The sequence below is a fragment of the Lycium barbarum genome, chromosome 10, assembly GCF_019175385.1.
Source record: "Lycium barbarum isolate Lr01 chromosome 10, ASM1917538v2, whole genome shotgun sequence".
Lineage (NCBI taxonomy): Eukaryota > Viridiplantae > Streptophyta > Magnoliopsida > Solanales > Solanaceae > Lycium > Lycium barbarum.
Window position 1 is genome coordinate 3,870,315 of NC_083346.1, and position 14,218 is coordinate 3,884,532.

At 36.2% G+C, this 14,218-nt stretch overlaps 1 protein-coding gene and 2 pseudogenes across 3 annotated transcripts; all 3 read left to right on the forward strand.

Annotated features, from left to right (window-relative positions):
- Positions 1-936: 936 nt before the first annotated feature.
- LOC132615311 (F-box/FBD/LRR-repeat protein At1g13570-like) lies at positions 937-2,534 on the forward strand (annotated as a pseudogene).
- A 2,013-nt stretch (positions 2,535-4,547) lies between these two features.
- Positions 4,548-13,260, forward strand: LOC132614040 (F-box/FBD/LRR-repeat protein At1g13570-like). Of its 3 annotated transcripts, none has more exons than XM_060328387.1 (5): positions 4,548-4,730; positions 7,900-9,469; positions 11,700-12,502; positions 12,618-12,770; positions 12,896-13,260. In XM_060328387.1, the coding sequence occupies exons 2-5, from the start codon at positions 9,460-9,462 to the stop codon at positions 13,163-13,165; spliced, it is 1,236 nt and encodes a 411-aa protein (XP_060184370.1). In that variant the 5' UTR covers positions 4,548-4,730; positions 7,900-9,459; the 3' UTR covers positions 13,166-13,260. The 3 variants fall into 3 exon arrangements, with proteins under 3 accessions (XP_060184370.1, XP_060184368.1, XP_060184369.1); XM_060328385.1 differs by having other exon boundaries at positions 4,551-4,730; positions 11,700-12,532; XM_060328386.1 differs by having other exon boundaries at positions 4,551-4,730; positions 7,984-9,469; positions 11,700-12,532.
- Positions 4,726-7,198, forward strand: LOC132614041 (F-box/FBD/LRR-repeat protein At1g13570-like; annotated as a pseudogene).
- Positions 13,261-14,218: the final 958 nt, after the last annotated feature.

A 14,218-nucleotide genomic window follows, 5' to 3' on the forward strand; every position in this document is an offset into this window, starting at 1 on the left:
CTATAGTTTTATGTTTGGGCTTATTTCTTATGTGGCCCAATGCCATATAATCATCAAATCCAACATTTTTTCTTGCAAAACTTTGCAACTATCTAAAGGGATCAACCGAAAGGAGCAAATACTTATTTGCACATGGTGTTGATGCCAAATCATGCAAATTTATTATAGTTAACTTAATATATAAGGTGAGAATGTATGTTAATTAGCCTAGCTAAATGCTAAAAGTCTCTGTATACACACATGGTATGCATCTATTAGTCTGGTGTAACAAACACCATGTGCGAGTAAACTTTTTCCAAAAGCTATGTCATGCTAATCTTTCATTTGTCTTGACAAACGAACTAGTGTAATAAAGTTACGAGTATTTCATATCCATTCCTCACAATATGCAAAATATTAGGAGAAACTTGTATGTATTTGTACCTGATACGTACCAATAAAACGGAAACACTTAGGACCCGTTTGGCCATAAAAATTATTCACTCATCTCAATTGTTAATCATATATTATACTTCTTAGATGCATGGGTTGTTATTGTTGTAATGGTAAGGATGCAAGTGGAGTTAAGTCTATGCTTGAAGAAAAGTAGCATTTTTCTCTCCACTTTTTTACTATGATGAAGTGGAAACTTCGTTGTACGGAGATGAAATTTTAAGTTGTAGAATTTGACAAAATTCAGATTCCTTATTTTATACTCTAACTTGTTTCTGTCAAGTGATCCCAAAAAGTTTAGTTTTACTCCTATTAAATAGTCAAAGACATAAATTAAGAAAAGAACATGCTTAGAGAATTAGGTTTCAATAGTTTACCAATTTTGTGCACATTAGCGTGTGGCTTAGTGATCGATGTGGTGGGAGGAGAATCATGAGGTTAAAAAATGCTAGGCAATATCTTTTTATATGCCTAAGCTTTGGCGGGCGGAGTTACCGGATATTTATGTTTGTGGGAGGTACTACGTAGTCGGTGGAATATTCGATGTGCATGCTGGCTCGGACACCGCTATCATTAAAATAAAACAACCACTAAACTTAACGGACTATTTTGATTTTTGTCCTCCAAATTTTTCTAACAGATGGAAAAAGAGTTGCTGTTAAAGGGGATAGAGAAGATAGAATCAGTGACCTACCAAGAAACGTCCTAGATCGTATCCTTGAACTCTTGCAAGTTCAGGATGCAACAAGAACTAGTATTTTGTCCCGAAACTGGAGATATATTCGGGTCACGCTTCCAAATTTGGTTCTGGATTACAACTTCGGTTGCAAGTTAATAAAAGAATCCCAATCCAATTGTGTTACTGCATGCATATGGGGTACATAATGAAGTTTGGTCTTAACCTTTGTGGAGCACATCTGTCTTCATATGAAGTTAATGATAAATGGGTGCTACATGTAACCAGAAATGGTGTTAAGAAGCTAACTCTTTGCCTTCCAACTTTGGGTACCTACACACTGCCTTCTTCTATTTTTAATTGTTCAACATTGACAAAGTTGTCGCTCTTCAGATGTGTCTTCAAATTACCCAATCCTTTTCTTGGTTTTCAGATTCTTATCACCCTTCGTCCGGAAAGCACAACCTACGTGCCAACCACATCGTATTCTGTCATAAAGGCCCCCTTTCTTGCCAAATTGACCTTGATCTCGTGTCATGGTATTTAAATACCTAAATATTGTTTCACCAGGGCTGGAGTCCTTGTGCATTAATGACAATCACTCCAATCTTGTGCTAAATTGCTTTATGAACTGCAAGAATTTGAGAGTTAGAACTTGAAGTTAACGGAGTGGTTAATAATCCAACACATGATAAAATATCAACTTTGACGAAGCTTCTTCTTAGCTTTCCTGCACTTGAGGTACACAATTTGGATTCATTCTTTGTTGAGATAAGATATTGACTACCTGTTTCACTTGAATTTCTTATTGATATGGTAATTTCATATGATTCTAATTCTTGTATATGCTCCAAAGGTTTTGAGTGCAGACGTTGTTCCAAATGGGCTTCGTTTTACGCTCAATTGCTTGTGGCGTCTAGTGTTAGATGTAGACTTCAGCAAAATTGGTCCAATTTCTTCCGCTCTACAGTTGATTAAGAATTCCCCCCCACTTGAGTAAGCTTGAGATTTGGGTAAGTAACGGAAAAATATTTAGTCTTGCACTTAACATGTGTATGATCTGGCTCACTTTTGCACTTAATATTTGTGAAACATGAGAATCTAAAAAAAAAAACTGGTATCTCTTTATACCATTTTTAAGGTTGATTTTACCAATGATGACGCCAAAGCAGTTTTGAAGTATCTGGACTCACCATCCTGCTTGGAACGATCACTCGACAAGCTCGAGTATGTGGCCATCAATTATTTTGAGAGTTCACAAGCTAAACTGCTATTTGTAAAGCTCTTGCTTTCTCACACTCCATCACTGCTAACGATGTGCATTGGTCAGGGGACCAACATAGACATTGATATTGCCTTAGAATTGATGCGTCTTCGCAGAGCTTCTCCCAGGGCAGAACTATTCTATTCTCAACATAAGGGTTAGAAGGAAGATTGGTGTTTATCTGTTGTCAATTAGTTTTGTTAAACAAGGGATGAAATGGAAAATTTTGTTAAAATTTGGCACTCCCTTAATTAATATGTTCTTCACTAGACGTCTCGGAAGCTCAGCCTCTGTCGATGTGTATGATAAGATTGGCAGCATATTACTCTGTCATCTACTTCGGATTAAAGTTTGTAGGTACTACGGGGCTGTGGGAGAGATAGCTGACACTTAGGGGCGGCAATTTGAGCTCATATTTAAAAAATTAGCCCATTTAACTCATATTTTAGTGAGTTAGATCACTTATATTTGAATAAATATGGGCTAAATATTTAGCCCTTTTTAATCCATAAAAATATGGATAAAATATGAGTACCCATATAAGAATACATTACACTCAATAACTACTCATTTTGAAAATGAGAAATTTTTTTCTTACCTCCACCTAACCCTTTCCCCACCATGCCCCACCCCACCCCCCAGTATTTTCTATTAATTTATTTTACTTCTTTAAAAAAATATAAAAAGTGAGAATTTTTTCTTAACTCCCCTCCCCCTACATTTTTTTTAATTTCATATACTTTATTTTACTTTTCTAAAAATTTTAAAAATGATTTTTTTTTCTTCCTCCCACTCCGACCCCTAACCCCCAACAACCACATTTTCTATTTCATACATTTCATCTTTTATAAAAAGTGAAAAACAATTCTTAATATCCACCCCACTCCCTCAATGCCCCCCTCCCCCTCAAATTTCAATTTCATAAATTTTACTATTATATGAAAAAAAAAATGTGTTACCCCCACCCCTACCCCCTCCAAAATTTCAATTTCATATATTTTAATTTTATAAAAAATGGAAAAAAAAATTCTTACCCCCCCCCCCCCTCCCCCCTCCCACTAAATTTCAATTTCATATATTTTACTATTATAAAAAATTTATAAAAGATGGAAAAAAATTCTTACCCCCTCCTCCCCCACCAAAAAAAATAATAATTCAATTTTATATATCTTACTTCTATAAAAAATGGAAAAAAAAAAAATTTACGCCCCTGGGCGGTTTGAAACCCAACTCATTTTTGTTTAAACCATTTTCAACCAAACCAAATTCACCCATTTGCCACCCCTACTGACACCTCTCTAATTGCTTAAACTGATCAACTGTGTATGATAAAATTAGCAGTATAAATTTTTGAATGACTAGTCCTAAACACAATATAACACATTTGTATGGTTATAAAACTTTTCACTAAAGCTACTCCTAAGTGTACATTTAAAAGTTTATGTAGGATTAATTTATTTTTAAATTAAAAAGGGAAAAGGCATCATTACCCAGCTCCTGAACTTTGATTGAAGTTGTTACGATACAGCTTATCAAGGGTCCTATTGCCCTCCTAAACTTTTTAAAAACAGAATAAATACCATCTTAAGCGCTAACATGACAAGAAGAGTGAGAAGCATGAAATCTCATAAAAATATACACCTGTCAATTTTTAATTAGGTACTTCACATACAAATTCCAGCCATGTGTTTTGAATTTCGCGAGAAAGTAAAGTAGGAAAAGGGGCAGCCATGGTAGGCTGGCACAGCAAAGAGAAGAACAAAGGGAAAAAAAAAAGATTAAATATATATGTGGCAAGTAGAGTATATGTCACTCTCTCACGAGAGTTTGAATATCTAATTTCAGGATGGTATTTATTCTATTTTTAAAAAGGTTAGGATAAGGTAAGATGCGTCGTAATAACTTCGGTCAAAATTTAGGGGTTATATACCTTTTCCCAATTAAAAACTTATATTTTTTAACCGACTAAAAAAGAAATAGAAACCGTTTGGATGGGCTTATAAGTGGTCAAACCAGCTTATAAGCTATTTTTTGATTTTTTAAGTGTTTGACAAACTAGTTTCTAAGCTAAAAAAGTGCTTAGACTAAGCTAAAATAAATAAATTAGGACTCTTTTTTAATCAAACTAGCTTATAAGCCTCTTTTTTTTAAGCTAAGGCAAACGGGTTCGCGCAGAAGGGAGCATTATTTAAAGTCTAGCCCACGCTCCACCGTCTGAAAACTCAAAAACGCCTCAGTTTTGCTGAAATTCGATACATCGCAAGAGAAGTAGTAGAAGGAATCCACAACAACAAATTCGCGAGAAGTCGTTTGAGAAGAGTGGAAACTTTGCTAATTCGGCATTCAACATGACTCAAGGTATTAAATCTTTTTTCTTTATAGTGTTCGGGCCGCTCACCTCGACTAATTTCACTTGATAGTGTCACCTCCCACCGACAGCTTGCTCGCACCTCGACTAGTTTCACGGGATATCTTACTAGGATAACTCTGTCCACCAAGTCAGCTTGACTAATTCCACGGGATATCCCGCTAGGATATCTAGTATACTCTGTCCACCAGGTCTAAAACAGACAGAAAGATATCAGCTACGGTATTTTTATCTCTGCTGAGATTTGAACTTAAAACTTCATGGTTCTAACCAACCCACTTCATGGACCATTATGCCGCATCCTTGGGTGCCAAGGTGTTGAATTCTTTATTTCCCTTTTTTTTTTGGATTATAATTTTTTAAGCCTAAGATTATTCAAATTCTTCTAACTGATTCTCATCTCAAAGTTAATAATATGTTATACTAGTTTCTTAGGTGCATGTATCATGTATGGTTGTTGTAATGGCAAGGACGCAAGTGGAATTGAGTCTATGCTTGAAGGAAAAAATAGTAGTCGAAGACATAAATAAAGAAAAGAACATGCGTAGAGAATTAGGTTTCAAAGCTCAGCATAGCATTTGTTTTAGTAGAAGCACCTTTAGTTTGTTAATTTTGTGCACAGTAGCGTGTGACCTAGTGGTCGATGAAGTGAAAGGAGAACCATGAGATTAAAAAGATATTAGGTACTACAATTTCTTCTTATCTGCCTAAGCTTTGATGGGCGGAGTTACTGGATACCTCTGTTGATGTGTTGGTGGGAGGTACTATGTACCCGGTGAAATAGTCGATGTGCACGCAAGATGGCTCAGACACCACTGTCATTATAGAAAAACCACCACTAAACTTAAGGGACTATTTTGATTGTTTTTATCCAAATTTTTCTAAGAGATGGAAAAAGAGCTGCTGTTGAAGGGGATAGAGAAGATAAAATCAGTGACCTACCAAGAAACTTCCTAGATCGTATCCTTGAACTCTTGCTGGTTCAGGATGCAGCAAGAACTAGTATTTTGCCCCGAAACTGGAGATACATCTGGGTCATGCTTCCAAATTTGGTGCTGGATTACCACTTCTGTCCCAAGTTAATATTAGAGTCCCAATCCAACTTCAAAGAAGCAGTAGATGATATTTTGTTGCCAGTGGCGGAGCCAGGATTTTCGTCTAGGGGGTTCAAAAATTCTAAAAGGTAAATACATGAAGAAGTCAAGGGGTTCAACATATACTATATATACATAATAAAATAATTTTAACTTTGAAAATACACTGTAATTTTTTGCCGAGGGGGTTCGGATGAACCCTTGGAGCCAATGTGGCTCCGCCCCTGTCTGTTGCTGCATATGGGGGACATTATGAAATTTGTTCTTGACGCTAGAGGAGCACGTTTGTCTTCATATGCAGTTATCGATAGATGGGTGCTTCATGTAACCAGAAATGGTGTCAAGAAGCTAACTCTTCGCGTTTCAAATGTAGATACCTATACATTGCCTTCTTGTATTTTTAATTGTTCAACATTGACACAGTTGAAACTCTTCAAATGTGTGTTCAAATCACCCAATTCCTTTCTTGGTTTTCCAAACCTTATCACCCTCTGTCTGGAAGAGACAACCTTTGTACCAACCACATCGTGTTGTGTCTCATGGCCCCGCTTCTTGCCAATTTGACCTTGAACCTGTGTCATGGTACTCAGTACCTAACTGTTGTTTCACCAGGGTTGAAGTCCTTGTATGTTCGAGACAGATACTACAATCTCTTGCTAAATTGTTTCATTAATTGTAAGAATTTGAGAGTGTTCAACCTTGAATTGGACGACGTGGTTAATATTCCAAAACATAATGAACGATTAACTTTGAGAAGCTTCTTGTTAGCTTGCCTGCACTTGAGGTACTCCATTTGGATTCTTTCTTTGTTGAGGTAAGATATTGACTACTTGCTTCACTTGAATGTCTTATAGATATGGTAATTTAATATGATTCTAATTATTGTATTTGCTCCAAAGCTTTTGAGTGCAGACGTTGTTCCGAATGGGCTTCCTGTTACACTCAACTGCTTGTGGCATCTAGTGTTAGATGTAGAATTCTGCGAAATGGGTCCGATTTCTTCCACTCTACAGTTGATTAAAAATTGGCCATCAATGATTTTGAGAGTTCACAAGCTGAACTGCTATTTGTAAAGCTATTGCTTTCTCGCACTCCATCTCTGCTAAGTATGTGCATTGATCAGTATAGAGACATAGACACTGATATTGCCTTAGAATTGATGCGTTTTCCTAGAGCTTCTCCCAGGGCAGAGCTATTCTATTCTCAACAAAAGGATGAGGATGTTAACTCAGCTGATATGTGATTTGAGGGTAGGAAGGGAGATTGATGTTTATCTGTTGTCAATTAGTTTTGTTAAACCAGGGATGAATTGGCATATTTCGAAAAAGTTTGGCGGCCCCTTAATTAATATGTTCTTCACTAGATGTTTTGGAAGCTCAGTCTGCGTCAATGTGTTTGATATGATTAGCAGTCTTTTGCTTTATTACTCTGTCATCTATTTCTGATTAAAGTTAAACAGGCTATTGATACATAGTATGTTTGATGGTTTATCAGAAAGTGTTAACTTGTTCAAACTTCAAAGCAATGTATATATTGCCAGTTAAGATTCTTGTCACTGTTAATCAAATTATTGTGGTATATAACTTACCGGCTAGTGGTGTAATCTTCTCTTTATACTTTCATTACCTTCTTATTCGTTTCAACCCAATTTATCTAGCAATTTCCCTGTATCAAAGGTTAATTTGATCAAAATTTCCACCTAAATCAGAATCAAATTCTTTAGTTTATTCTCGCAAGTGTAATTTAATTTCTCTAATTGGGGCCAAGTAATTGTTGAAACTGCTTTTAGTTTGCAGGTACAATGGGGTTGTGGAAGAGGTAGTTGACACCTCTCTAACAGCTTAAGCTGATTCAAACTGTTTTTTGTTTTTGTTTTTGTCCTAGCTGAGTTTAAATGGAGTAATATAGTCAGTGAGTATTCATTTAGCCGACCTCAATATATTTGGGACTTAGGTGGTAGTTAATAATGTTGTGAACTTTCTTCATTTTCAAGATGTTCTTTGCATGTGAATTTCCTTCAAAACAACACCTTTGATGCCCCAAATGTTTCATGTGTTTATTTCAGGGATTTCACTTTTTCTGAGAATACTCGTTTCATTTACTAAGATAGGCCAAACGAGTATTACAGTGTGCTTTTATCTTGTCCCAGAGGCAGATTGAAGCTGATAGCCTTTATGCAAATTCTGGATATATTGTATACCTGTTGGCATTTGGGGATAGGCGTCGTACCATGTGTTCCACTTCCTTCTCGTATCTGATGATGTTGTCATGGTTAACACATAAGACCCTCCGTTTCTCGTCTTCAACTTTCAGCCAACAGTGGTAGATATGGTTAGAACAATGGGGCTCTACTTCACCAACAATAGAAGTATACAAGGATATCCAGAGTTTATTAAAGGCTTGAAATTACCTCTTTGGGATTTCCTATGCTTATTGGCTATTATTTCTGTTGTCTTTGCATCTTATCTTGGGCCGAGAGTCTATTGGAAACAGCCTCCCTAACTTCACAAGGTAGGGGTAAGGTCTGCGTATGCTCTATCCTCCCCAGACCCAACCTTGGTGGGAATATACTAGGTATGTCGTTGTTGTTGGGATTTCCGATGCACTGCAAGTTGTGCCATTGATGAATATTCCGAGTCGATCACATAGATGCTCCGCTTCTTCAATTGAATGAGCTGTAATTGGTATCCTTATGAGTAGTCATATGAATAATCTCATTAACCAGTGGTAGGCAAGGAACAAGGAAAGAACTCAGGTGTGCAAAGTCCAACATATGTTTTACTCTACAAAGAGCACGAGTAACAAGAGGCCATGCTATACTCAAGTATTATTCAAAATGATAAGGTGTTCCTTGCTTAAATGGCCACTGGACTACAGAAAATAAATGAAGAAAGTTGTTTTTTTCTTTTGTATCAAAAGAGTCGCTTCCTTTTTTGCTATTTTACTTAAAAGGTCACTCAAATCGAAAAGTGATATATCTGGCTACTTTTTAATGATCTGATTTTTAAAGAAGAAAATAGACAATATTAAACTCAACTCATTTAAAAAAAAAAAAAAATCTTGAATTTTTAACATGTGTCTCACTCAATTGAAATTAGTTGTATGAGGCTCTTTCTTGTGACATAAAAAAAGTGAACCTCGAATTTGTGGACTCAAAAGTGTAAGACGTGGGTTCACTTTTTTATCTCAAAAAAAAGAGTCTCACACGGCTAATGTCCGTCGTGTGAGCACATAATAAAACTTTTCAAAACCTCCTATCCAAGCTAATATCCGACTTGAAATATGTATGTTTGAAGTTTTGCTTGCTTACACAAGTAATATGCCAAACTTCAAATAATTTATAATTTTTTACTTCGGACATGAATTTTTTCAACTTCAAATCACATATATGTGAATTCTGAAATTAATTCTAAAGTGACTAAATATACAAAAAAAAAAAAAAATTATAAACTTTGATCATAAGCTTAAATGAACCCCAAAATGGGCTATCTAAGCACTTGCCCCGATTTAGAGAGTAAGTACTGTTGAAGGCCCACACTCAACCCTCTGAAAGCTCAAAGACTCCTCAGTTTTGCTGAAATTTCACACGTTGCAACAAAAATCGCTAATTTCCCGATCAACACACATGACTCAAGGTATGCAATTCTCTCTTTCTTTCTTTCCTTTTTCGTCATTTTTTTTAATTATGAATTTTAATAGATTGTCATCTCAAATGTTAATCATATGATCTTTATTTTTGTTCTGTATTTTGACTTGGTTGTTATAGTTTCTTAGTGCATGTATTATTGTTGTAATTGTAAGGATGCAAGTGGAATAATTGAGTCTATGCTTGAAGACAAAATAGCATTTTTTTCTTCACTAGTTCTTTTTTTTTTTTTTTTCTGAGAGGGTAACAGTTATGTATATATTAGCAAAACAGTACATGGGTTGTACTGAAACCATATTTACAAGTGAGCAAAAGAAAAAAAGAGAATATATCAGACCAATCTTCTATCCTAACAGGAACCTAAAATATCTAGGATAGAAATGGTATCAACTGTAACAGTCTTTGAGTACCAAAAACAAAAAAAGTAGCACACAATTCAGTTTAATCTTCTGTACTGTGTTGTCACTGTCCTCAAAACATCTGGAGTTACCTTTCTCTTCAAATGGTCCATCATGTGCCTTCTTCACCACATAAGTAAACATCATGAATTGTCCTAGCTATGCCTCTGAGATTAATAAAGATCTTAGATAACTGATCAGTTATCTTGCAATGCAAGAACAAATGGCAGACTGTCTCCATTTATTCACCACATAAGTAACATCTAGAGCACAGTGAAATCTTCCTCTTCATGAGATTTCTTTGGGTCAAAAAAAGCTTCCTTAGCTAGTAACCATGTGAAGCATGCCACTTTGTAGGGAATTTTAGTCATCCAGATGAGTTTCCAAGCAGCAACAACATATATACCTAGTGTAATTCCACAAGTGGGGTATGGGGAGGGTAGAGTGTACGTAGACCTTACCTCTACCTTTGTGGGGTAGAGAGGCTGATTCCGATAGACCCTTGGCTTAAGTAAAACAGGAACAATCATCAAGTAAAACAGGATAGCAAGAAAACTAAAGCAGAAGAGACAACAAGTAGTAATAGAAGACTAAGAACACGAAACATGTGAATACTAAAATAAGAAATACAAGAAAATTCCGGAAATAATACTAATCCAACAAGAAAGGAAAATATTATAAATCCCATTACGAGTCTTCTACCTGAATCCCTCGACCTCCACACCCTCCTATCTAGGGTCAAGCTGAAAACTAGTCCTATCCTGTCTGTCACCTCTCCCCAATACTTTTTTGGCCCACCTCTACCTCTTGCAGCCCTCCATCGCCGGCCTCCCACACCGCCTCACCGGAGCGTCTGTGCCTCTCCTTTGGACATGTCCGAACCATCTCAGTCTCGCCTCCCGCATTTTGTCCGCCACGGAGGTCACTCCCAGGTGAGTTTCCAAGGCTACTTAATAATCTGAGCGTCTGCGTTATTCAAATTCTTGTATGCTTCATACTCTGTAGTCACCACTACTATGCCCTTGCCAACTTAATGTATCATGCCCATTCTGTAATCCTGCAATACCTTCCAGGTATAAGTAAAAGCCAATCTACAAACTTGCCAATCATTCAAATTTCTCCTTAGAATAAGCTCCCAACTATGTTGAGACTACATGCCAGCTACAGTCTTCTCTTGATACTGGGCAAGAGCATAAATATCAGGAAAAAGTTCCTTCAGAACTCCATTACCCCACCATTTGTTATTCCATAAGGAAACCCTCGTACCATTCATCAGTAAATCATCACCCTGATAGTCACTTTGTTTTTCAAAGCAGCCCATAGGAATCTTCAGTTGCTTACTACAATGAAGTGGAAATTTTACTGTTCAGAGATGAAATTTGAAAAGTAACTTAGATGCCTCATTTTATGACTTGTGTCTGTCAATTGATCCCAATTTTTTAAGTTTTACTCCTATTAAGTAGTCAAAGAAGAAGAAGACAGAAATAAAGAAAAGGAACATGCTGAGAAAATTAGGTTTCAAACATCTGCATAGCGTATTCTCTGAGCAAAAGCACCTTTAGCGTATTCAAAGTTAACAAAAAAATCGTTTCAATGTATAACTAAATAACGTTTTTGAAGAAAAGGAAAAAAAACTCATGTCCAAACTGGCCTTTGGACTTTTATGTTTTGACTTTTGAGAGATGAGGTGGACCAAAGGTGTTAGTTTCTAGGAAACATGACGGATCATCTATGTTCAGCATTATCATTAAGGATCAAAATACACCTACCACTACACTTACCGGACTATTCTGAAATTTTTTCTCCAAATTCTTCTAACAGATGGAGAAAGAGCTGTTGTTGAAGGGGATAGCGAAGATAGAATCAGTTACCTACCAAGAAACGTCCTAGATCGTATTCTTGAGCTCATACCACTTCAAGATGCAGCAAGAACTAGTATTTTGTCCAAAAACTGGAGATATATTTGGGCCACACTTCCAAATTTGGTGCTGGATTACCGCTTATGTCGTACGTTAATATTAGAGTCCGAATCCAACTTCAAAGAAGCAGTAGATGATATTCTGTTACTGCATATGGGGGACATAATGAAGTTTGTTCTTGACACTAGTGGAGCACGTTTGTCTTCATATGCAGTTATTGATAGATGGGTGCTTTATGTAACCAGAAATGGTGTCAAGAAACTAACTCTTCAAGTTTCAAATTTCGATACCTATACACTGCCTTCTTCTATTTTTAATTGTTCAACACTGACAAAGTTGACACTCTTCAAATGTGTCTTCAAACCACCAAATTCCTTTCTTGGTTTTCAGAATCTTATCACCCTTTATCTGCAGTGGACAACCTTTTTGCCAACCACAACCACATCATTTTGTGTTATTAAGGCCCCCCGTCTTGCAAAATTGACCTTGAACTCGTGTCATGGTACTCAGTACCTAAACATTGTTTCGCCAGGGTTGAAGTCCTTGTATGTTCGAGACAATCACTACTATCTCTTCCTAAATTGTTTCATCAATTGCAAGAATTTGAGAGTGTTTGAACTTGAACTTGACGACATGGTTAATAATCCAAAACATGATGAAAAATCAACTCCGGAGAAGCTTCTTGTTAACTTGCCTGCACTTGAGGTACTCCATTTGGATTCTTTCTTTGTTGAGGTAAGATATTGACTCCTTGTTTCACTTGAATATCTTATAGTGATGGTAATTTCATATGATTCTAATTATTGTATTTGCTCTAAAGCTTTTGAGTGCACAAGTTCCGAATGGGCTTTCTTTTACACTCAACTGCTTGTGGCATCTATCATTAGGCGTAGACTTCGGCAAAATGGGTCAGATATTTTACGCTCTACAGTTGATTAAGAGTTCCCCCAACTTGAGTAAACTTGACATTTGGGTAAGAAAAATATATTTGGTCATACACTAGATAAATAGATGTATTGATGATCTGATTCATTTTTGCTCTCGATATATGCAAACTTTGAAAAGGTAAAATAACTTGGTATTTCTTTATACCATTAGGTTGATTTTACAAGCAACAATGCCGAAGCAGTTTCGAAAAATCTGAACACACTAGCCTGCTTGGAACGACCTCTCGACAAGCTCAAGTATGTGGACATAAATGGTTTTGAGAGTTCAGAAGCTGAAATGCTTTTTGTAAAGTTATTGCTTTCTCGCACTCCATCTCTGCTAACTATGTGCATTGATCAGTATACAGACATAGACATTGATATTGCCTTAGAATTGAAGCGTTTTCACAGAGCCTCTCCCAGGGCAAAGCTATTCTATTGATGCATTATCTTTACTCAATGAGATTTGATGAATTGGCAAATTTTGTAAAAAGTGACGTTCTCTAATTAATATGTTCTTCACTTGATGTTTTGGAAGCTCAGTCTGCGTCGATGTGTTTGATATGATTAGCAGTCTTTTGCTATATTTGTCTGTATTCTGCTACTGATTAAAGTTGCACTGGCTATTGAAAAATAGTTTAGTTGATGGTTTAGCAGAAAGTGTTAAAATCTTGTTCACGGCATTGTATATATTATCAGTTAATACAGATTGTTGTGCTATACAACGTACCTGCTACGGCTGATAGTGGTCTACTATTCTTGAGTTTTTTAACAGAGAATATATTTTGCCAAAAGTGTGGTCTGTAGGCTCTTTTTTTTTTTTTCTGTTTTATTTCGTCTTTATCCTCAAAACAATTTAGAGTCAATCTTTCAATTAAAGGGAATGAACCACTTCAGTTTTTGCTTTTTTAATTTTGATACATTTAGAGGACGAGGAAAGATAGAGGGGAACAAGAGATGAGATTATTGGAGTTGAATTTCACGCATACTGTGTGAGAGATTATTAACTTGATCTAGTATCACGATCTTTATTTTTTAAATGCTTTTTAATGGATACATTAGAGGACGAGGAAAGATGAAGGAAATATTTATGGAAAAGAAAGTTGACATTGAGAAATAGTCACCAGCAAGCTAGAAACATCTATTGTCTAGTAACATGTAGAGGTGTCAAATTGACGGGTTGGTTATATTTGAACGAGTTAAAATAGATAGAATTAATAGATAAGTCGGGCTATAACCTGTCCAATATTTGCTTGGATCATATTTGGACGTGTCAATATATCTTAGCATAATAATATGTTATAAGCATCCAACTCAAAATTATATTTTTATTTGGTTGCTTGTTCTTTTATAATTTGTTAAATTACCATGTATCTTCAGTGTTAAGAGGTCAGTTACCATACATCCAGCATGCTCAGAGAGGAAAGAAGAGTGTGATCGGACAGGTATATCTCCAATTAATTGGAGACTTTCCTAAAGTGGCATAGAGGAGATT